General features: G+C 43.0%; 1 protein-coding gene across 2 annotated transcripts in view; it reads left to right on the forward strand.

Moving 5' to 3' along the window:
- The window catches only part of CD109 (CD109 molecule), a 128,889-nt gene that overhangs the window by 26,779 nt on the left and 79,778 nt on the right, over nucleotides 1–22,332 (forward strand). For both annotated transcript variants that reach the window (XM_082729753.1, XM_082729754.1), the window contains exons 4-5: nucleotides 597–827; nucleotides 7,189–7,314. In XM_082729753.1, the coding sequence (XP_082585879.1) occupies nucleotides 597–827; nucleotides 7,189–7,314 (357 nt within the window). The remainder of the gene's footprint in view (nucleotides 1–596; nucleotides 828–7,188; nucleotides 7,315–22,332) is intronic.

Raw genomic sequence — 22,332 nt, forward strand, 5'->3', positions numbered from 1 at the left:
GCACCCATTTGGAGGATTGTCATCAGGTGCCACAGGTCAAGCAAACTGCTGAGTAAGGCTTCTGGTCTGTTCATGCTGGAAGGTAGGAATTCTGTCAGTGAGAGCCTTAGGAGAGCAGCAGTAGTGTGTCGGTCCTTTCCAGGACCGTGACTCGTGCTGTGCGGGGTGCAGGAAGCGTGTGCACGGGAGGAAAGAACTCGAGAGAGTACAGCAAGGAAAGAAGTCTTGTGCAAATGTGCTTTTCACCAGTGGACTGCCTCAACTAGGGGGACATGGAAAAAATGTTGAAAGATATTAGATATCCCAACCCACAGCGACCATGAGGAAGAATTTGCTCTGGGAATAGGAAATGACACAGTCACTGTTGCTGAGCCCTCCTTTCCAGGAACCCTCCGATTTAGCTGGGGAGAAAACTGCAGGCTGTTAGGAGGGAATACAAATTGTTTAATGTTGGTGCCTACGAGGAGGGAGTTTTTCAACATGGCAATTGCTGTTAATAACACTATGGATTTAAATGTTCTAGTCTGACTTACAATTAAAAACACTTCTGAGGCAAAATGAGAATGTCATTTGTCTGATCTCTTTATTTTCCCCAGCTCCCTCTGAACAGTGCAGATGGGATCTATGAGCTGCGTGTAACTGGATGGGCCCAGGATGAGATTTTATTCTCTAATAGTACGCGTTTATCATTTGAGACCAAGAGAATGACTGTCTTCATTCAAACAGACAAGTCTCTGTACAAGCCAAAGCAGGAAGTGAAGTTTCGTATTGTTACACTCTTCTCAGATTTTAAACCTTATAAAACTTCTTTAAACATTCTCATTAAGGTAAGTGCCAGACAGAAATAAAGTAAGTTCAAGTTATCTCACTAAAGCTCTCTTTGAAGTCCTGTTCATATTATTTTAGAACTCACCATGGATAAGCTTCCTTCCCAACATGAGAGTGCTCTCTCTCGGAGGGGAGATGGTAGAACAATGGGTTCAGAGCTTAGGCTCTGGAGTTGGGCAACTCGGGCTCCAGTCCTTGCTTTTTCATTGATTAATTCATTGGTCAAACCTTTATTGAGCTTCTGTGTTCAGGCCCCTGGAATGGGTCTGTGAACAGAACAGATTAAGTCTCCTGCTCACATCAAGCATGTATTTCAGTGAATAGTGTGGAGACAGACACTAAACAAACACATAAATATGTGCATGAAGTGGGAAGCCTGGGGTTTGGGTGGCTCAGTTGGTTGAACAGGTTGATCTTACGGTTTTGAGTTTGAGCCCTGCATTGGTCTCTGCGCTGGGCAAGTAGCCTACTTAAAAAAAAAAAAAAAAAAGAAGGTGTAGGGGTGCTCTGGTGGCTCAGATGGCTAAGCATCTGTCTTCGGCTCAGGTCATGATCCCATAGTGCTGGGATCGAGGCCCGCAATGGGCTTCTTGATCAGCAGGGAGCCTGCTTTTTCCTCTACGTCTGCCTGCTCTGCACCCTGCTTATGCTCTCTCTGTTAAGTGAATAAATAAAATCTTTAAAAAATGTATATAAAAGAATTGGGGTGTGTGTGTGTGTGTGTGTGTGTTAAGAGAGAGAGAAAGAGTGTTTGTGTTTGCTATTTTCTCTGGGGTTGTTAGGGAAGTCTTATTTGAGCAGAGATCTAAAGGAAGTAAAAGAATGAGCCCCTAGAGAGGGAACAGCTTGTATAAAGACCCTGAGGTGGGAACTTGTTAGGTGCACTGGGGGAAAAGAGGCTGATAGTGTCCCAGAGAGTGAGGGGACAACTAATAGGAGATGAGGTAAGATACAGGTAGGTGGGTTAGAGGAGGGATTGTGCAGGATCTTCTTAGGGTCATGATAGGGACCTTGGATTTTACTCCGAGTGAAATGAGAATTCACTGGAGAATTCTGAGGACAGGCATGGTATGATTTGGCTTATAAAAGGATCACTGTCTGCTCTAAGAAGAATAGTTGCTAGTTGTGAGACCTGGAGAAAATGCACTTCTCTGAGCCACAGTTTCTTTATTTCTAAAATGAGTAATAATGGTAATACCTCACAAAGGTTTTTGTGAGATAATCCAAGTAAAGCATTTAGAATTATGCCTGCCACATAGTACATGTTCACTAAACATTAGCTCTTATGTTTATGGGAATCCCCTATGGCAGGAAGTCATCTGGCCTCTGCTTCTCCAACGCTCTGATGCCCTAGAGGCAACATAGTTAGACTGAGTGCTTTCCTGTGAGAACCAAGTTGAGGACAATTGAGATCCGGCTGGACCTGCTTTTCTACACTTACGCTGAGGAGGATATGAGACATTGGATCACTGCATGGAAACAGGGTGGCGACTAACCCATCCCTGTTTTCCTGGGACTCTCTTGATAACACCTTAAAGTCCCTGGTCCCGGGATCTCTTTTGGTTACCCTAAATGTTCTGATGAATGCCATAGGATGGAAGGCAGGTTCGGGCTTTTTTAGTTCAGTATCTTCCTATTCTTTTTAACTTTTTTGTCATTCTAAATTAAACTAAAAAGCAAACAAAAGTGAAGCAGACATGTATACGTGTAACTTCAAGCCAGTCTGTGTTTGTAGAAAACACAATGTTGGTCGGCATGATGCTCAATGCATGTTCTTGAATTTCCAAGAATTCTAGCTCTGTGGATTTCTGTCTTTGCTGTGTGTTGTAATGTTTATAAAGGAGGCTGATATAGTGAATAGCATTTCTTTCTTTTTTTTTCAGAGATTTTATTTTACTTTAGTTTTTATTTGAGAGAGAGAGCACGTGCAGGCAGTGAGGAGGAGCTGAGGCAGAGGGAGAGGGAGAAGCAGATTCCCCACTGAGCAGAGAGCCTGTCTCGGGGCTTGAACCTGGGACCCTGAGATCATGACCTGAGCCAAAGGCAGACGTGCCCCAGAGAATAGCATTTCTGAATTCAAATAGCTTTCTAAGCAGTGTTTTATGGACTACATTCATATCATCTTTCAAGTCAGCATCTGCCTATTTCTGGCTGTTTCTATCCAATCTGCCTTGTTCTACCTGTGGTAATAAAAGTCAGCACTGGATAAATTGCCTGCTCTAGGCATTAATCTAGCTACTGGATTAATGCTAACTACTGGATTAAGGGACAAACACCTCCCAGGAGTTTTTGTGAAGATTAAGTGAGATAATTTAAGTAAAGCATTTAGAGTGGTGCTGGTCTGTGCTTTATTATTTTGTTTCTCTATGCTGCTTTAGGATCACCTTTGGAACCTTCAATTTGTACTCTTGGGTTCTTTTCTCCAGTTCTGAGTTTAGCTTGCCACATTTGACTTTCTCAGAAGTGCTCAGAGAAATCTCTGGTCCTAGTTGCGTGGCCAAGATGTGGCCCTCTTGGCCAGGGGTGGGGATTTACACAGGTTAGAATTCCACCTGGAACCCAGAGTGTTTGGACACAGGTGCCTGGGCAGAAAGCCATCCTCAGCTCTGTGCAAGCAGGCGGTGCGGCTGGGGTACGAGCTCAGGTCCAGCGGCCTCCTTCCCTCTAACTTGTGGAAGCCAGATCAGAGCATTGATGCCCACACGGCTGTCCTCCTTCGTCTGACAGCAGTCATTTGGGCCAGACTGTGATGTTTTCTCCATCTTTCAGTGTGCGATAGTTGGTTTCTTGGCAAAACTTCCCAGAAAAAAAGTAGAACTTGCTGTAACAAAAGAGCCTCGGACTTGAATCCATGGGTACCCCCCAGGACAGCACCACCTGCAGGCTATGGTGGAGAAGTGCACCTGATGGCCGAGAGGCCGACTTCTCAGGACCCATCTTGCCGGGTCAAGGAGACAGTCAGTGAGTGGGGGGAAAATCAGAGGGGGAGACAAACCAGGAGAGACTATGGACTACAGGAAACAAACAGGGTTTCAGAGGGGAAGGGAGTGGGGATTGGGTGAGCCTGGTGATGGGTATTAATGAGGGCACATATTGCATGGAGTGCTGGGTGTTATACACATAATGAAGCATGGAACACTGCATCAGAAACTAATGTTGTACTGTATGGTGACTAGCATAACACAACATTTAAAACAAAACAAAACAGAAGACAGTCTCATAGCAATGTAACGGGGCCGACAGTAGCTACACTTGTGAACACAGCATAGTGTAAAACTGGTCAAATCACTAAGTTGTAAAAGAAAAAGAATGGCTGTAGGATGTAGCTAAAATATTGATTGTCACAGCATGTTCAGGGGTGATCAGTGGTTTTTTTTTTTTTTTGTCAACGGATATTATTCATTTTGCTGCTTCAGTAGCTGACCTTCTCAGGATGAGAGGGCCTTCACAGCCCTTTCAACAGTGGTAAAAACTTGCCCTAATTCCGGCTTCCTCCAGCTAATCTGGGCTCACACTTTGGAAATAAGTGCCTTCGACGCTGGCCTGGCAGCTGGGGGATTTTTGCCCTGACTTCCTTCTTGAAAAAGGTGTTGCTCCTTGTCCAGGTGAATGACCTTGCCTGGGGAGGGGTGTTGTTGGGGTTCTATCTTGTGATTGTACCCTGGCCCTGCAGCCTGGAGCAGCTGGGGCAAAACCATGACCTCATCCCTGGTGAGGTGAAGGGCCACCTTGTTTAAGTGACTTGACTTCTCCAGTTCTCCACTCTAGACAGACCCTGGGTGCATCATCCAGGACTCTAACGAGTGGCCGAAATTCTCCTTGGGGACGCATTCTGCAGCCAGGGAACTTGTGGCTGGAGACAGTCTGGCCCAGGCAGCAGAGACTGTGCTGAGCTGAGACATCTGAGAGAGATCCTGGGCCATCTAAAGATGACTCTGAGGGCACAAGGGGCCACTTTCCCAGCACGTCCAGCTGTGGTGACTGTGGTGGCTGTGCCAGGGACACGGATCACATGGTACCTGGCAGTCTTGCATGTGACCTTGCAGGAAATGATGACGTTCGAATGTGGGGTTCTGCTCTGATGCCCTGTTCACATCCCGATGTGTGAAAACTTCTGGTGTTTCTACGATCTCTGTGTTTTTGGTGACAGGCCGAGGTCTAAGACAGGCTTGAGCAACTGGGGAATTATCTCGTTCACTCCCAGCCCTCCAGATCCTCTGGACAAAGTCATCAAAAACTTCACTTAGGACATCCTTTGCTTGTGAGGCCGTGGCCCCACCCCAGAAAAATGTATACCCTCAAATGTATACCAAAATAATGTACCAGCAGAGTATGAACATTCCTTTCCACCCAGTTTAAATGACACTGGGAATTACTGTTATTTTTTTATTTTTGTCAGATGGACAGAAGAAAAATGGTATTTTTTTTCATTTTCACTTGCATTCCCTTTATTATTAGCATATATTTATTCGCTGGTTTGTGTTTTTTTCCTTGGGTTTTGAGTGTTTAGACTTTGTGGGCCTCGCATGCATCAGTCTGTGGCAGGCACAGGAGAGCCGACTGCTGATTAGAGTGCCTGTCCCAGGAGTTGGCCAAGGGTGGTGACCTGCTTAGTCTCGACTTGCTTTTGGTTTTCGGTTTTAACTGAGTTTCTGGCTTACTAGACTGCGCCATACTCAGTTCTTGGCATAGTACTTAACTTATGACTTTCACGTTCTACCCCACTCAGGAAGAGGGGTTTCTTCTGGCTTGTAGTAACTGGGCTAACCCACTACCTCTAGTCAAAGGACAGAGCATAGGAATAAGGGAAAATATTTGATCCTGTTCTCAGGAGCTCACAGTCTGGGAACAAAAACCCCCATATATTAACCACGAGGACCTTATATAGTAATATGCTCTCAAAAGAGGTAAACTCCAGATATCGTAGGGCTCTCCAGGAAGTGGCCATTTCATCTGCTGGTGGCGTGGATAGGAGGCAAGATACCGGAGCTTATTGCACCAACTGGACGGGAAGGGAGGGCACTCTAGGCAGCAGTTGTAGAGACCTAGATGCAAAGGCTTTTAGAGGTGAATTGCAAACAGATCTGTGTGTTTGGAGGAAGATGAGCTTAGGAACGTAGATGGAGTCAGACTCCTGAGTTCTGTATGCTGTGTAGAGGAGTGTAGACCTCATTCTGTAGGCAGACAAGAGCCAGCATCACCTTGTGGTCCAGCATAACGATCACAGCCGGTGTGTCTTCACTGCCTGTTGTGTCAGCAACGGGACCAAGCATGTTGACCCCTTTGTCTCAGTCTGAGATTTATGTTTCAGATGGATAGCACTGTCGGCGGTGGGGAGGATGTCTTGGAGGGGAGACACTGGAGGAGGGAGATTAGTGGTGATGATTAGAAAACAGGCCGTGCTGGCTGGGTGTGAGGATGGAAAGGAGGAGAAAGATGAGAGAGAGGAGGTTAAATAGCCAGAGCTGACAGGGCTGGGAATGGGAGAGGCATCCGGGACGGCTGCTGGATTGGCTTGGATGAATTCTGCGTGAAGGGATTATTCCCTTCCCCTGTTGTCTGGGAGAGTCTAGGACGGAAGGATTTTTCACGTATCCCCTTGGGTGAGCATCTTTAGGATACATTTTTTGGATTTAAAGGCACATGGGTTTGAATCCTGAATTCACTTATTACTTACAGTTGAGTGCTTACCTAAGCTTTCTGGGAATCCGTTTTCTACTATAATGGGAGGACAGTCCTTCCCTGGGGGAGAATTACAGATTTTAAAAACTTTTTATTAAAGATTTTGTTTACTTATTTGACAGAGAGCATGCACAAGTAGGCAGAGCAGGAGGCAGAGGGAGAGGGAGAAGCAGGGTCCCCACTGAGCAGAGAGCCTCATGTGGGGCTCCATCCCAGGACCCTGGGATCATGACCCGAGCTGAAGTCAGACGCTCAACCCACTGAGCCACCCAGGCGCCTGATTGGGTGATGTGTGATTGTAATGATTGGGTGATGTGTGATTGTAATGATAAAACACAGTGCCTGACACATGGTGGGCCTTGAATACACGAGGCCTGTGATCTCTATAGTTAACAGTAACAACACAGGTTTGGTGGTGTACACGTCATTTTGTTCCATGTTGAAGGAAATATAGTTCTGAGAATTAAAAAGTGGAGTAGAATAAAGATGAGGAGTATGAGAAAGGAAGAATTTTGGTTGTCTTCTGTCTTGTAATATATAGCCAACATTTTCTAGAAACTCTCTCTATGGCCATGTTTTGGATGTGCCTGGGAGTGCTTCAGGGCATCATTCGTAACCAGATAGGGTACACATGTACACGGCAGTCTATACAGTTAACATGTATGGTTTTCATTGTAGGACCCCAAGTCAAATTTGATCCAGCAGTGGTTGTCAGAACGAAGTGATCTCGGTGTGGTTTCCAAAACTTTTCAATTATCTTCCCACCCAATACTTGGTGACTGGTCCATTCAAGTTCAAGTGAATGTGAGTATAAATGTATTTTTAAGGGGAATGCTAAAATGATTTGAATAGGTTAGGTGGGGAAAGAGCTCCAAAGTCATTTATTCAGTGAACAGAAAAATGTTAATCTGAACATCTGGACAATTTAGGTGGTTTATTTTTAATTTACTGTGTTTTTCAATGGGTTAGCTTTCATGGTAACATATTAGAGTTCTAGTCATTACTGCTTTTTTCTGTAACATAATGTTTGAACATTAAAACATTGCATTTTAGTGTAAAACTGATTAAATAATGTTTATTTTATTTATTAAGTGTACACATTGAGGATTTTAAAACTAAACAATGAATACATAGTTATTATTTGGCAGATTTTATGTCTCTGAGTGATGAGATTGGATTAACCTACTTCATCTTTGTTTTAAAAAATAGTGATTTTGGGAGAAGGTGGGGGGTGGGGTAATTGGGTGATGGGCATTGAGGAGGGCACTTGAAATAATGAGCACTGGGTGTTATATGCAGCTGATAAATCACCAAATTCTAACTCCATGGCTAATAATACAGAATGTATAAACTAAATTGAATTTAAATAAAAAATTAAAAATGAAAACCACAGTAATTTTAAACAACAACAGCAATTTTATGTTCCCTAGTCCTCTTTCTCTCCAGCTTTCCCACATGCTTCCTTTGTTCACTGCCGACTTTTGTAGCTCTGAGACCCAACAGGGCAGGTGCACGGCAACATCCTCATCTCTCTGCCTTAGGTTTTCTCTTGCACATCACTGTGTGATGTTTGAAGACTCACTGAATATTTTTTCCCATTTTCTTCGATATTTATTAAAAATGTACAGATATGAATTTTGAGCTCATATGAATATGAGCTTTTAAAAATAGTTCTATTGAAATAGCTTCTCACTGTTGACATTTTGGTGACAGTGCTTTTCTGTGGGCCTTGTCAGGTGCGCTGGAGGATGTTTAGCGGTATCTTTGCCCTCAGCCCACTAGATGCCGGGAGCAGCTTTCCCTTCCCTCCAAGTGTGACAACCATGCACGTCTACACATACAGTCAGGGTCCCCAGGGGAAAATACCCTCTCTCTCCACCACTGAGAACCATTTTATTAGAAGGAATAATCATTCATTAACATCAGACCTTTAGTGGGATAAAAGTACCAAGTACTTCATCAATAAAAATTAAAAAAGTTTCCCCTTTTGGTTAATGTATTTTGGGGTGATATCCTAAAGGCAGAACTCGTCCCTCCTCGCCAGCACGTGTTTTGAGCACCCACGGAAAGACGAAGAGCGCCGTCGGCCTGCGGTGAGGTTGTGCTGTGGAGGGAGACACGTGGGCAACAAGAAAATGTAGAGGGGTGCTTGGGGGTTAGTGGGTGATGCGTCCTGGGGGGACCAGACGTTTGCACTTACAGAGAAGGAGCGTGGATGTTTGGGAAACTTCAGAGAGAGAAAGCTGTGTGTAGAGGCAGGGAAAATGCAAGAGAGCCTCATGGGTCTGGGGGTGTGGGGGAAGTTTGGTGGTCCTCACACGTATGGAGAGGGATGGCAGTTGAAGGTGAAGACAGCACATGACTTCGAAGGAATTTGGGATTTATTCTCAGTTCCTACCTTTGGTTTCACCTTAAACTCTCTAGGATCAATTGCTTATTTATCCATCCATTTGTACATCTTTCCTTCTGCTCCTCTGTTGGGTATGTGGTGAGGGCTTTCAGGGCAGTGGTGGATACAAGGAAGTAAACACGCGACATCTGTGTCCTTGAGGACTGTTGTTGTGCTGACATGTAGTAGGGTAAAAGCTGACTAACACAAGCGTGACAAAACCAAGGCAGTGCAGCAGCGGGAAACCGCCAGGTGCTGGGTCAGCGAGCTTTGAGGTCTGTCAGAAGTTTCTAAAGAGGGTTTATTGTAAGGATGAGTGCTGATGCTTTTGGGGACACGGCTCCCTCTGTCTCTTGTGGCCTGTGTCATTCTCCTCTCGCTCTTCTGTCAACCTTTAAATCCGAACCGGTCACAGTGGCTCTGCTAAATAGCCATCATCTCAGAGCCCGACAAGCCAGCGTCTTCACCCGTGGCTGGCAAGTGGCGGATGGGCTTCCCTTGGGTCAGGTGTCCACTGTTGGCCCATTCGGGGACAGCTCTGCATGCTGGCCAGGTGGGGTCGCAGCTTCCAAGGGGTAATTTATTCAGTGAGGGGTGACCAGAATATGTACCAGAAGACAGAGGGTGATAGAACAGTGGAGAAGATTTTGGAAGTTGTGAGGTCGTAGGTTGGAAGATTTTCAGGATTTCTCATGCCGTGCTTTGTGGACTCGACCCATTATGTTGCTTTGGTAGGAAAAAACCACAAGGAAATGTAGGTGCTTACGAAATTCAAATAGTTGACATGATTTGGCCTTTACCGCCCTCTAAAGCCTTGTTAAGTGCCACCCTTATCCTTGAACCCTGTGCTTTAGACATTTTATATCCTTTAAGTTTCTTAAACTCACAGTTCTGCCTGATCCCAGAGCCTTCCCATGCTGTTCCCTCTGCCTGTAATTCTAGAGGCTTGCTTTTGCCCTTTGGGCATCATCTAAAATAGCTTGATCCCTCTAGACATTCCCAGAGCACTCTGTGCTTCTCTTGCTTCATTCATGTCACTTTTAACGGGTAGTACCTACTAGACTGTGGTCTTTTGGGGCATGTTCATATCTGTATCTCTGTGACCTAGCGCACATTTTGCACTTGGGTATTAGTCAATATTTATTAGGTGAGTGTATTAAAGCTATATGATAATCATTTGTATTGAACTAAGTGTAATTTCCACCTTTTCCACATTCTATAACGCATCTTCGTCTTTTAGAAGACAAGCATATTGATCAGGTACTTATTGTTAGCGATACGTTTTTTTCTCCCAATTTTATTGAGGTGCATTTGACAAATAAAATGATAGGATATTTAAAGTTTACAGTGTGATTATTTGATATACATACACTTTATGAAAGGATTCCTTCCAGGTGATAAAATGTTAAGGCACACGCTAAAGGAAAATAAGCACTTTAATTAAAAAAAAAAAAAAAAAAAAGTCTTTTAAAGGCCGCCAGGGGTCAGTATAATCAAAGAAATGTTATGGGACACAAACCCAGAGTCAGTATTTGTCTCTGGTTTTTATCTTTCCTTGACTCCTGCATAGTATTCAAAGACTGTTTATTGCTTATTATTAAACTCTTTTTTTCCCAGCAGTGAATAATGACTCTGGCGAAAATGTATTTATTATTTAGTCCACCACGTTAAACTATATTTTTGTTTTTCTTTTTTCTTTTCTTAAAAAAGATTTATTTATTTATTTATTTGACAGAGGTTACAAGTAGGCAGAGAGGCAAGCAGAGAGAGAGAGAGAGAGAGAGAGAGAGAGGAGAAGGCAGGCTCCCTGCTGAGTAGAAAGCCCGATGCGGAGCTCGATCCCAGGACCCTGGAATCATGAGCTGAGCCGAAGGCCGAGGCTTTAACCCACTGAGCCACCCAGGCGCCCTATTTTTGTTTTTCTAAGCCAGTGACCATTCTTAGTATAAATCTCAGGGAGGAGAAAATATTTATTTCAGAAGAATGTTTGAAATTCCATTTGTCTCTAGAAAAAATATGGGATGATCCTAGTATTAGACTTATCAGAGCTTTGATTTGTAGTGACTGTGCAGGTATCAGTGTATCCGTGTGGCATTCTTAAATTACACTTTCAGCTAGGTCAGGGAAAGGATCCTTTAGGTGAAGCACACTTGGTGGGTTCCTTGGCATTTCTACAATTATAAAATGTACCATTATGTGAATGAGTCATTTACTATATGCTAGCCTACCTGGATTACTTACATTGCTTTTGACCTTCAAGTAGTGCATTTTACTTTCAGGATTTTAATGATGAGTAATTATTTTGATTTAGTTGAATTTCTAAGCTTTTATTATTTTTATCTATCGTACAGTTTTTAATGGTAGAGCATATGAAGTTCCCTATATATTCATAGACCTGCATTTTTTACAATGCCAATTTAATTAAATTGAAGATGATAACTTTTTAAAAAAATATATTTTATTTATTTATTTGAGAGAGAGAGAAACAGAGAGTGAGAGAGATAGTGAAAGAGAGAGCACAAGCCAGGAGGAGAGGGAAAAGCAGTCTCCTGCTGAGCAAGGAGCCCGACATGGGGCTTGATCCCAGAACCGTGGGATCATGACCTGAAACAAAGGCAGATGCTTAACCGACTGATGATGATAACTTTTAAGCTCTTTTAAAGTTAGTAAAATTTAGTAAGAGCACTGATTTTTTAAAAAGATTTTATATATTTATTTGAGAGAGTGAGTGAGAGCGAGAGAGAAATTGAGAGAGAGGGAGCACAAGCAGGGGGAGCAGCAGGCAGAGGGAGAAACAGGCTCTAGCTGGGAGCCCGACGAGGCACTCTATCCCAGGACCCTGGGATCATGACCCGTGCCTGAAGGCAAATGCTTAACCGACTGAGCCATCCAGGCTCCCAAGAGCACTGATTTTTTATGTGTGCTACTTCTGCATGTACTTAATTTCTATACCTGCTTGGAATGTGGATAGTTCTTTGCTGCGAAGGGGACTGTGCTTCTTTTGAAAAGAAATCACCACCCTTTCTATCTCTTTCAGCTCCCTGCCCCCATCATCCTTTCTCCCTTAACTTCGGGGACACTGTGACCTTCCCTTAGAAGGAAGAAGTTAGTTTTAGCTGTAATACCTCTTCACAGAAGTGTGGTTACAGAGTTGCTATATTTCAGGTATATTCGAGGACAGGTGGGGAAATGTGCTCCAATTTAATAATCATCTTACAAATATTCCTTGGTCAGTTAACTTGTGAGAGTTAGACATTGCTTGTATTTTCATTTTTTTGTGGTACTTCTCTAGGTGTCTTATCTCTCTAGGGATCGATCTCTTGACTCAGATCCTTGGCTGTCCCAAAGAGTTACACATTTTTTCCTCATTTTTAAAAACTTTGGTAAAATAGATGCAGAATTTACTCTTAACTATTTAGGGTACAGGGCAGTGGTATGAAACATACTCATATTGTTTTGCCTCCTTCACTGGGCTCCATCTCCTGAACTTGTATCCTCTTGCAGAACTGAAACTCTGTAACTAAACACGAACTCCTCATTCTTCCTCTCCCCCAGCGGGAGGCAACCATCGCTTTCCTTTCTGTCTCCATGAATTTGACTATTCTAAGCACCTCATACAGGTGCAGTCATACCGTATTTGTCTTTTTGTGACTGGCTTATTTCACTTAGCATGATATCCTTAAGGTTCATGCAGATGGTTGCACATGTCAGAATTTGCTTCCTTTTTAAGGCTGAGAAGTATTTCATTGTATGTGTATGCCAGGATTCATTACAAATGGTCTTGCATCTCTGATTTAAAAAATTGTATTCTAGATTACTAGAATACAAAAAATTGTATTCCCGGCTTAGAGGTTCTTTCAAAAAACTGCTAACGTTGGTGTGTGAACAGCAGGCTCCTGGAGCGAGGAGGGATCTGGCCACCCCAGCCCTCTCCCCAGAGGCACCCACAGCCAATGGGTGCTCATGTTCCTCTGAGAACCCGAAGGGAGAGGGAGTCACAGAGAGAATCCTGCCCAGTTGATAATCGTAGCCCTTGCCCTTCTCCGCAGTGTGGTCGGTGGAAGCCTGTCTTCCCTTCCAGAGGAGTTCCCGCAGCTCAGTTGACCTCTCGAGGTTGTGCTTGCTAGAACCTTCCAGTGGTTCTCAAACAGCTGTGTGCCTGAGAACCAGCAGACTGGTGAGCTTATTTAAGATGCCCAGTTCGGGCCCCGCCCCCAGATCACAAGTTAGTATTGCTGGCGGGGGCCCGAATAATTTGCATTTTAAATAAACACTCTGGGAAATTCCATTTGTCTTCTGGACCACATCTTGAGAAGTGCTGATTACTGTCCTCAGCCAGGCAGCCCTCCTTCCCGTGCATTCTGCTGAGAGGCAGAGTCCGGTGATGTAAGAGGCGCAGAACGGGAGACGGGCCCACCACGCAGTCTTTCTTTCTCTACCGGGGAGACTCTGAGCTATGGACTTGGCCTCTAGGTAACGAGGTGACCCAAGCATGGGTGCTCATGTTCCTCTGAGAACCTGAAGGGAGAGCAAGTCACAGAGAGAATCCTGCCCCGCTGATAATGGGAATTCAGAAGCAGCCCACCTTGAATTGCTCCTTTCTTCATAGCGCTTGTGTCCGTTCTTGCAAGTTAGTTGTTGTGGCAGGGCTAGGAAGGGTTGCTAGGAGCACCGGCTTCCCACAGCCATGCAGCGTGCTCCTTATCTTTCCTGCCTTGCTGCCTAGCTGCTGCCTGGCTGGGTTGGCTTCCGCTGGAGCCCTTTGTCCTTTGCAAAGGAGCGTGTCTTTGTTTGGACAGTTCCTGTCCATGAAGCTCTCTGGAGTAGCATCTGGTGACCCAGCTCCTGGCTTGTGCTGACAGCTTAACAGAAAGCATGGAGCGATCTGTGACAGCTCAGAAAACAGTGGCATCCTCTGGAATGTGGACGGGGCTTCCAAAATACTTTCATTAGCCTCCCCTTGAAGGAAGACTGCTTTTTTTGGGAAAAGCTTCAAGTCCTTCCTTCACTGCCTTCCAGTGAGAAAGGCAGGGAGGGGAGTCGGTTTGAGGATCTTGATTTCTTACAGCAGCAGTGGGCAGAGGTGAGCACCTCCTTCTCCATTCTTCTCTGGGCCCAGATACACATCTTTACTACAGCACTTGCCGGTCAAAGTAACTATTTCCTTGTTTGCTTGTTTTATTGTGGCAAAGTATAAATAACATAAAATTTACCGTTGTAGCCACTTTTTAAAATTTATTTTTTTATAATTTTTTAATTTTTTTATAAACATATAATGTATTACTAGCCTCAGGGGTACAGGTCTGTGAATCATCAGGTTTACACACTTCAGAGCACTCACCATAGCACATACCCTCCCCAATGTCCATAACCCCACCACCCTCTCCCTACCTTTGTAGCCATTTTTAGGTGTATCATGTTCAGTGGCATCAAATACATTTATATCCATCACCACTGCCAATTTCCAGAATTTGTTTCATCTTTCCAAACTGTGATCAGTGTAGTTTTTAAAAATATGACTGCCTTGTTTATTAGACTGTGAGTTCGTTGAAGATAGGAGTTCTGTTTTATTAATTTTCATGTTTATTCTATCTAATGGAGTATCTGACCTTTTGTGTGAACTCGTTCATACTTGAAGGATGAAAGAATGAATGAACAGTTTCTCCTAGGCTATTGCCATTGGTTATTATCTTTTTTTTTTTTTTAAGATTTTATTTACTTATTTGAAAGAGAGAGAGAGAGGGAGAGTGTGCACAAGCAGGAGGAAGTGGCAGAGGGAGAGGGAGAAGCCGGCTCCCCCCTGAGCAGAGAGCCCGATGTGGGGCTCGATCCCAGGACCTCGGATCATGACCTGAGCCAAAGGCAGACAATTAACTGACTGAGCCACCCAGATCTTAGTGTTGTGCATTTTAATTTCTGGATCCCAACTCAAGTTTTGTGAGGAGTTCCTTGTCTTGTTCTTCCTCTCCAAAAGCTACCCTAAGACTGCCTTTCCTTTAAAGTATGTCTTACCTACAGCTCTCTTCAGGTACCTCTTTTTGGCATTAGGTGGAAACTCTGAGATCAGACGTTAGCATGTCCTGGTCCTCAGTGAAATGGAGGATCTTGGGAGCCTGTCAGCCTGTAGCAAGTTTCCCCAGATCCATCTCTTCATTTTGTGGAGGAGGAACTGGAGAGAGGGGATGTGACCTGGTGGTTAAGCTTACATGGTATTGTGGTAGCATCAGGGCTCGAAGCCAGATCTCCTGACACCTTCATCTGTAGAACGTTAAACTATCTAGTATGTGTAGCAATTGCTATTTAAAGGTGGTCACCTTTTTGGTTGAGTTTAGATGTTAACAGAGCTTGCTGTACACAGTGGCGGAGAAGATGCCCACCTCTGTGACGTGATTGACGGGTGCCAGACAATCACTCCTTCACACATGGGCTTGTTTTTTGTTTTTGTTTTTTTTTGTTTTTTTTTTTGCTTCTTTTCTGGCTTTTTAACTTTTTATTTTAATTCCAGTTAGTTAACATACAGTGTAATATTAATCTCAGGTGTACAATATGGTGATTTAACACTTCCGTACATCACCCAGTGCTCATCATGACAAGTGCCCTCCTTAACCTCCATCAGCTGTTTCCCTCATCCTCCCACGGCCCTCCCCTCTGGTAACCATCAGTGTGTTCTCTGTAGTTAAGAGTCTGTTTCTTGATTTCTCTCTCTCTTTTTTTCCTTTGCTCATTTGTTTTGTTCTTAAATTCCACATGTGAGTGAAATCGTATGGTATTTGTCTTTCTTTGGCTGAATTATTTTGCTTTAGCATTATACACTCTAGCTCTGGAACACTCTAGCTCTGTCCAGAGCTAGAGTGAACGGCAGGTTGTGAATGGCAAGATTTCATCCTTTTTTATGGCTTAATAATATTCCACTATATATGAGCATGTGTATATATGCCATATATATTTGCCACATCTTCTTTATCCATTCATCCATTAGTGACACTTTGTTTGCTTCCATAGTATGGCTATTGTAAATAATACTGCTGTAAACATTAGGTGCATATATCCTTTTGAATTAGTATTTTTGTGTCCTTTGGGTAATTACCCAGTAGCATGATTGCTGGATCACAGGGTAGCTCTATTTTTAACTTTTTGAGGAACCTCCACACTGTCTTCCACAACTGCACCAGTTTGCATTCCCACCGACAATGCCCGAGTTTTCCTTTTTCTCCGCATCCTTGCCAACATGTGTTGTTTCTTGTGTTGTTGATTTTAGCTCTTCTGACAGGTATGAAGTGATATCTCATTGTATTTTTGATTTGTATTTCCCTGACAGTAAGTGATGATGAACATCTTTTCATGTGTCTGTTGTTCATCTATATGTCTTCTTGGGAGAAGGGTCTGTTCGTGTCTTCTGCCCATTTTAAAATCAGATTACTTATTTTTTGAGTGTTGAGTTGTATCAGTTCTTTATAGATTTTGGATTCTAGCCCTTTATTGGATATGTCATTTGCAAATCTTTTCTCCCCTTCAGTAGGTTGCCTTTTAATTTTATTGATTCTTTCTTTAATTGTGCAGAAGCTTTTTATTTTGATGTAGTCCCAATAGTTTATTTTTGCGTTTGTTTCCCTTGCCTCAGGAGACCTATTTAGAAAGAAGTTTCTAATCAAAGATTTTGTTCTCATCAAAGATTTATTTATTTGAGAGAGAGAGGGAGAGAGAAAGAGTGTGTGGGAGGAGGGACAAAGGAAGCAGGAGAGAGAGAATTTCAAGTAGACTCCCCACTGCTCACAGAGCCCTCCGTGGACCTTGATCCCATGATCCTGAGCTCATGACCTGAGCCAAAATCAAGAGTCTTGATGCTTAACCACCTGAACCACCCAGATGTTCTCTTCTAGGGTTTTTATGGTTTCAGGTCTTATATTTAGGTCTTTCATCCATTTTGAATTTTGTGTGTGTGTGTGTGTGGTATAAGAAAGTGGTTGAATTTCATTCTTTTGCATGTAGCTGTCCAGTTTTCCCAGCAACATTTGTGGAAGGGATTGTCTTTTTTCCATTGGATATTCTTTCCTGCTTTGTTAAAGATTAGTTGTGGGTTTATTTCTGGGTTTTCTGTTCTGTTCTATTGATCTATGTGTCTGTTTTAGTTCCAGTATGCAATGTACCAAATACTTATATCTTAATGTTATTATAGCTCAATATCGCAACAGTAAACTTACATTGATAGGATATGTGTGTATAGTTCTGTAAGATGCTTAGTTTTCAATGGCAGAGGGAGTTTTGGAAGATCACAACTCATTGGACACTGCTAATGGCAGTCCTGGGTACCAGGGTAGGTCACTAAAATGAGTACTATGTCTGTTGGGTAGAGTGAGAAAAGGAGAAATGAGCAAGAAATGGAATTATTTTGCTTCAAGGGTAACTTTCCCATTCAATACAAAGTTTTAGCTACATTTCTGCTTTTTCATCTTGCTTGAAATAGGTGCCCAAGAAAGGGGATCATGGGGCACATCTTTAAAAACTTTTTTTTTTTTTTTTCAGTTTTCAGGAGAAACAAGGTTAAGTGGATGGTTTTTGTTTGTTTCCTTGATTGTTTTAAAGAGTGTGCTTCTAGTTAGCACTTTTCTGCTATGGAAACCAGTTTGTCTCTTGTACAGCATAAATTTGTGCTGCAGATGGAGAAACCTTTTAGAAGTATACATGTACTTGTGGTATTGGGTGTCTGGACTGCCATGGAGTCTTACATGGTCTATGTCTTTGTTATTGGTTAGATCTATTTCCCCCAAGTCCTGTTACTATGAGTAACTATTAGGTATAGACTAGTTTAGTTCCAATCTTGATGAGTACCAGAATATTTGTCATTCTTTCTAATGAGAGAAGGGATTCAGGAAAATGCTGTCTCATGGGAGAGATTCTGCCCCACCCCCTCACTCTCAGTAGGTAATCTTTCTTTCTACTTCATACACAAAGCGGAACTTGTTGTGTCTACCTGTGTATGTGCCCATCTCAGGGTCATCCTCTTTCCAGAAGAGATGTAATTCTTCATACCTAAGACCAAAACCTCAACCTCTTCCCTGGCTTCTCCTTTCTACTTTTTCAGAAAAAAAATTTTTTTTTTAGATTATTTATTTATTTATTTGAGAGAGAGACAGTGAGAGAGAGCACGAGCGAGGAGAAGGTCAGAGAGAGAAGCAGACTCCCCGTGGAGCTGGGAGCCCGATGTGGGACTCGATCCCGGGACTCCAGGATCATGACCTGAGCAGTCATCCAACCAACTGAGCCACCCAGGCATCCCCTTTTTCAGAAATCTTAACAGTATTTATGATCTCTTCTTTCTCCATCTTCTACCTGGATCTCTCTCTCTCTGTCTCCTGGATCTTTCCACAAAGTCTAGTCTGTTCAAATCTCTTACATGATTAAGGGAAAGGGAGAGAGAGAGTGAGAGTGGAACAGAGAAAGATTGGGAAGGGTCACTGAACTCTGCCCCTAGTTTCCTTTCTAGTAACCTCACTTTCTTTGTCTTTCCCATTCTAGCCAATCCACCAAAAAAAGGGTTGTCTTAATCTCTTCCTCAGCTGTTTGGGACTTAGGTTTCTTTCTACAGGTTTGCTAGTCTGAGTTCTTCTCCTTATCTTGTTTTGTTATTTATTCTTTCTTACATATGGGCATATCGTAAGGTTTGGCCTTAAGTTTCTTTCATTTCTCACTCTAGACCATGTCATCCATAGATATGGTTGTATTTTCCATCTATACACCAATGACTTTCAGATTTGTCTGAGAGAACCCAGACCTCTGTGTTCCAGACCTTTATAATAATCAACCTATTTAACATCTCTATTTGTATGTTTTAAAGGCTTCCTAATCTCCTCACATCTGATATTTCATTCTCATAATCTACCCTCACCACATCTGGCTCTTCTCCAGCATTCTCTAGCTTATTGAATTACTCTATCCAGTTGTGCAAGCTGGTAACCTTGGAGTTACTTGGAGTTTTCCTGTCATCTCATGCTTGTCACCATCCTAATTACCCAGACCTTCACTAATTCCCATAGATAGTATGCTTAAATATATTCCAAATCCATCTACTTCTGCTTCTCTTTATTTCCACCTCTACCTTTTTTGTCCAAGCCTCCCTCATATTTTCCCTAGATATTTGTGATGTCTCTTAATGCATCTCCCTAAATTTGCTCTTTTCCCCTTGCAACCAGTTCCCTGCACAGCAGCGAAAGTAATGTAAACATTAAATGGGATCGTGTTCTTCCTCAGCTTAAAACTCTCCACAGGCTTTCCATTGCCCTCAGAATAAAGTTCATATATTTCACCATGGTCGACACAAGGCCCTGCTACGGACTACTTTTCCAGCCTCATCTTCAGAGGTCATAATTCCCTATAAATTTAACTCACAGCTTTTATCATTGTCTATAATTATATATTCATGTGTGTTATTATTTGATTAATATCTTCTTTCTACCAGATTAGAAGCCTCATCCTGTGCAAGTGTATCTCCATCACTGAGCACAATGCTAAGTGTACTTAGGTGCGTGACTTCTCTGTTGTCTCGTGGATGAATGAATACTTTTGCTCTGTTTGGGCTGCAGTTCTTTTCTCTGAATCAGCAGCTCTGGGGTGGGAATGGGGCATCTCTGCTTCTTGAATCTACCACAGTTGATCCTGATGCCTGGGGCTGAAAACCCCGGGAGGAATATGTTGCAACTACAGTGTGACCACAGATGTTTAGACTCTCAACAGGAAAAGCAAGGATCATGTGGATGTTTTTTTTTTTTTTTTTTTTTTAAGATTTATTTATTTGACAGAGAGAAATCACAAGTAGACAGAGAGGCAGCCAGAGAGGGAAGCAGGCTCCCTTCTGAGCAGAGAGCCTGATGCGGGACTTGATCCCAGGACCCTGAGATCATGACCTGATCTGAAGGCAGAGGCTTAACCCTCTGAGCCACTCAGGCGTCCCGATCATGTGGATGTTAACCAACGTTTTCGTTCTTTCACACATCTGTCATTTCTCCCAGTAGGTCAGTATCCACTGACACTTTCATGGATGGTATTTTCACTGTGATTTCTTGATAGTTTTTAAGTTCTTTGCTAATTTTGTGGTAAAAATGAAAGAGGGAAAAAGATGAGATACTACACAATTGCTGTTCTGTTAAGTATTACGATAAAGCATAGGAAAATTAATAAGCATCTGCATAAAACTAAAAATACGGAATTTTCCTATTATGTGTATGGTGGGAAGAAACACTTCAGTAAACATCTAAAGACGATAAGACACAGGCCCTACTATGAAGGAGCTTAGAGTCAGGGAAGTCTTCATGTAATAAATGCAGAGCATTAGATTGGGAGTTACGGGACATGGGGCCTTATGCTGTAGTCAAGGGACTGTGGACAGGTGGTGTCAGCCATGGATCTGTTTCCTCAGCTGAAAATAAGTCCTGTTAAAAAAAAAAAAAGTCCTCTTGGGGCAGAGGACTTGTAAGCCTCTTCATGCCGTTAAAATTCTGTGCTTCAACTACGTGGAGGTAGATGACACTCCAGAAGTCAGATGGGGACCATGGAGGTAGCAGTGGCTTGAGGATTGGGGCTGGGTGAGTTGGGAGCAGACACTTGCCTGGAGTGGAGGTCCTGCAGGGAGTAATAGTCAAAGAGGACTGTGAGAAGAGTGTGTGGGTTGAGGTGTGGAACATATTGGCTCATGTTTTAGATTTCATTCTGTGCATGGGAGGAGGGGAGCTCTAAAAACTTGATTTTACTTTGAGTGTTAATGTTATGAATTTCATGTAAGACTTCTGAGGACAAGGAAAGCAAAAATTATCTGTGAATGAGTCTCTATTATAAAAGATACAAAAATTACACTTTTATTATTTCCTCTAATTATACAAGTAATGCATGCTCAATATAAAAACACTGAAATATGGGGTGCCTGGTGGCTCAGTGGGTTAAAGCTTCTGCCTTTGGCTCAGGTCATGATCCCGGGGTCTTGGGATCAAGCCCAGCATCGGGTTCTCTGCTCAGCAGGGAGCCTGCTTCCTCCTCTCTCTTTGCCTGCCTCTTTGCCTACTTGTGATCTATGCCTATCAAATAAATAAATAAAATCTTTAAACAAACAAACAAACAAAAACAAACACCGAAATAATAATTATGCAGTGGACAGAATGACGTGCTTACGAGAAACCCCTAGACGAAAAAATATGTCATCATTATTTGTTGTCTTGTTGACTTCTGTAGTATGACATGATTGCAGTAGTATTTTAGGAAGATGGCAGCACGTGGAGGTGATTAAAAGGAGAGGCGCTGAAGGCAGGGAGAGGGGCCAGGGGCTTAGTATCATTGCTTTGCAAATACAGCCTATATAGCCTACCTTCTGTGTTAGGTGGTAGTAGTCTAGTCTGAAGGTAACAGAGGGTTGCTCTAGGGGAGCAGCATGAACTCAAGAAGAATGGGTGAATTTAAGAGACACTTGAAAGGATGATTCATCAGGTTTAGGTACTAATTGGATCGTGATTGTGAAAGGGAGAAAGAGAAGTAAAAGGTGTTAAGTTAACTAAAGAAACCATTAGACGGATGTGGTTCTGTTCCCATGGTGGACTACTTAAGCAAACTAGAATCTAAGTCTGCAAATCCCTCAAGGTTACGAAATCAAAATGCTAGGGATAACCAGTCACAAACAACCAAAGAAGCTTCAAGCTACAGCCAGTCAATACTTTCCTTACTTTGCTTCCATCTTTTCTCTGTGAAAGTTTCTCCCTGAGCTCCTGTTGGTAGAGGATGCCTGACCCCTTGCGGTTCAGGACTGCCCACTGCCACTCAATTTTTGTGCACATAAACTCTTTAAAATCTTTAATGTGCCTCAGCTTACCTTTTGATGAGTTGACTCTGGAATTTCAAGGGTGATCTCTGGGAGAATCATCTGTTACAAGGGAAGTCAGGGCCAGAAGCTTGGTTTCGGGGAGAGAGGGGGCAAGCTGATCAGAGGGAAATCACTACATTTAGCAGCTAAACGGAGGAGCCAGCCAGAGCACGGGAACGAACAGCCAGGTTTGGAATGACAAAACCCAGAGTGCAGGCACAGAGCAGAGGAGACGGGATTCAGAGAGGGTGGCCACAGAGTTAGGTGCTGCACAGGCCTCCAGGAGAACCCAGCCTAAGAGAGAGGCCATGGGCAATTAGCAGAGGCAAGCAGCCATCACTGAGTGAGCACCCTTCCAGACCAGTGACATGGAAGAGGCAGAGTCCAGGTGACAATAAAGGGTATAGACAGCTCATTTAAAACTTTTGTTTCTAAGGAGAGAATTAATATAGTATGCTGTGGGCACAGCAACAAAAACACCATGTGATTTTGTTCATATTATGGTAAAGTAGACATTTGTGGAAGAGTCGAGAAATCTAACCATACGGTTCTAGTGGAAAACTAGGAGTCCAAATTGTTGATACCTTCTGCA

This window comes from Mustela nivalis (assembly GCF_964662115.1).
Source record: "Mustela nivalis genome assembly, chromosome: 5".
NCBI lineage: Eukaryota > Metazoa > Chordata > Mammalia > Carnivora > Mustelidae > Mustela > Mustela nivalis.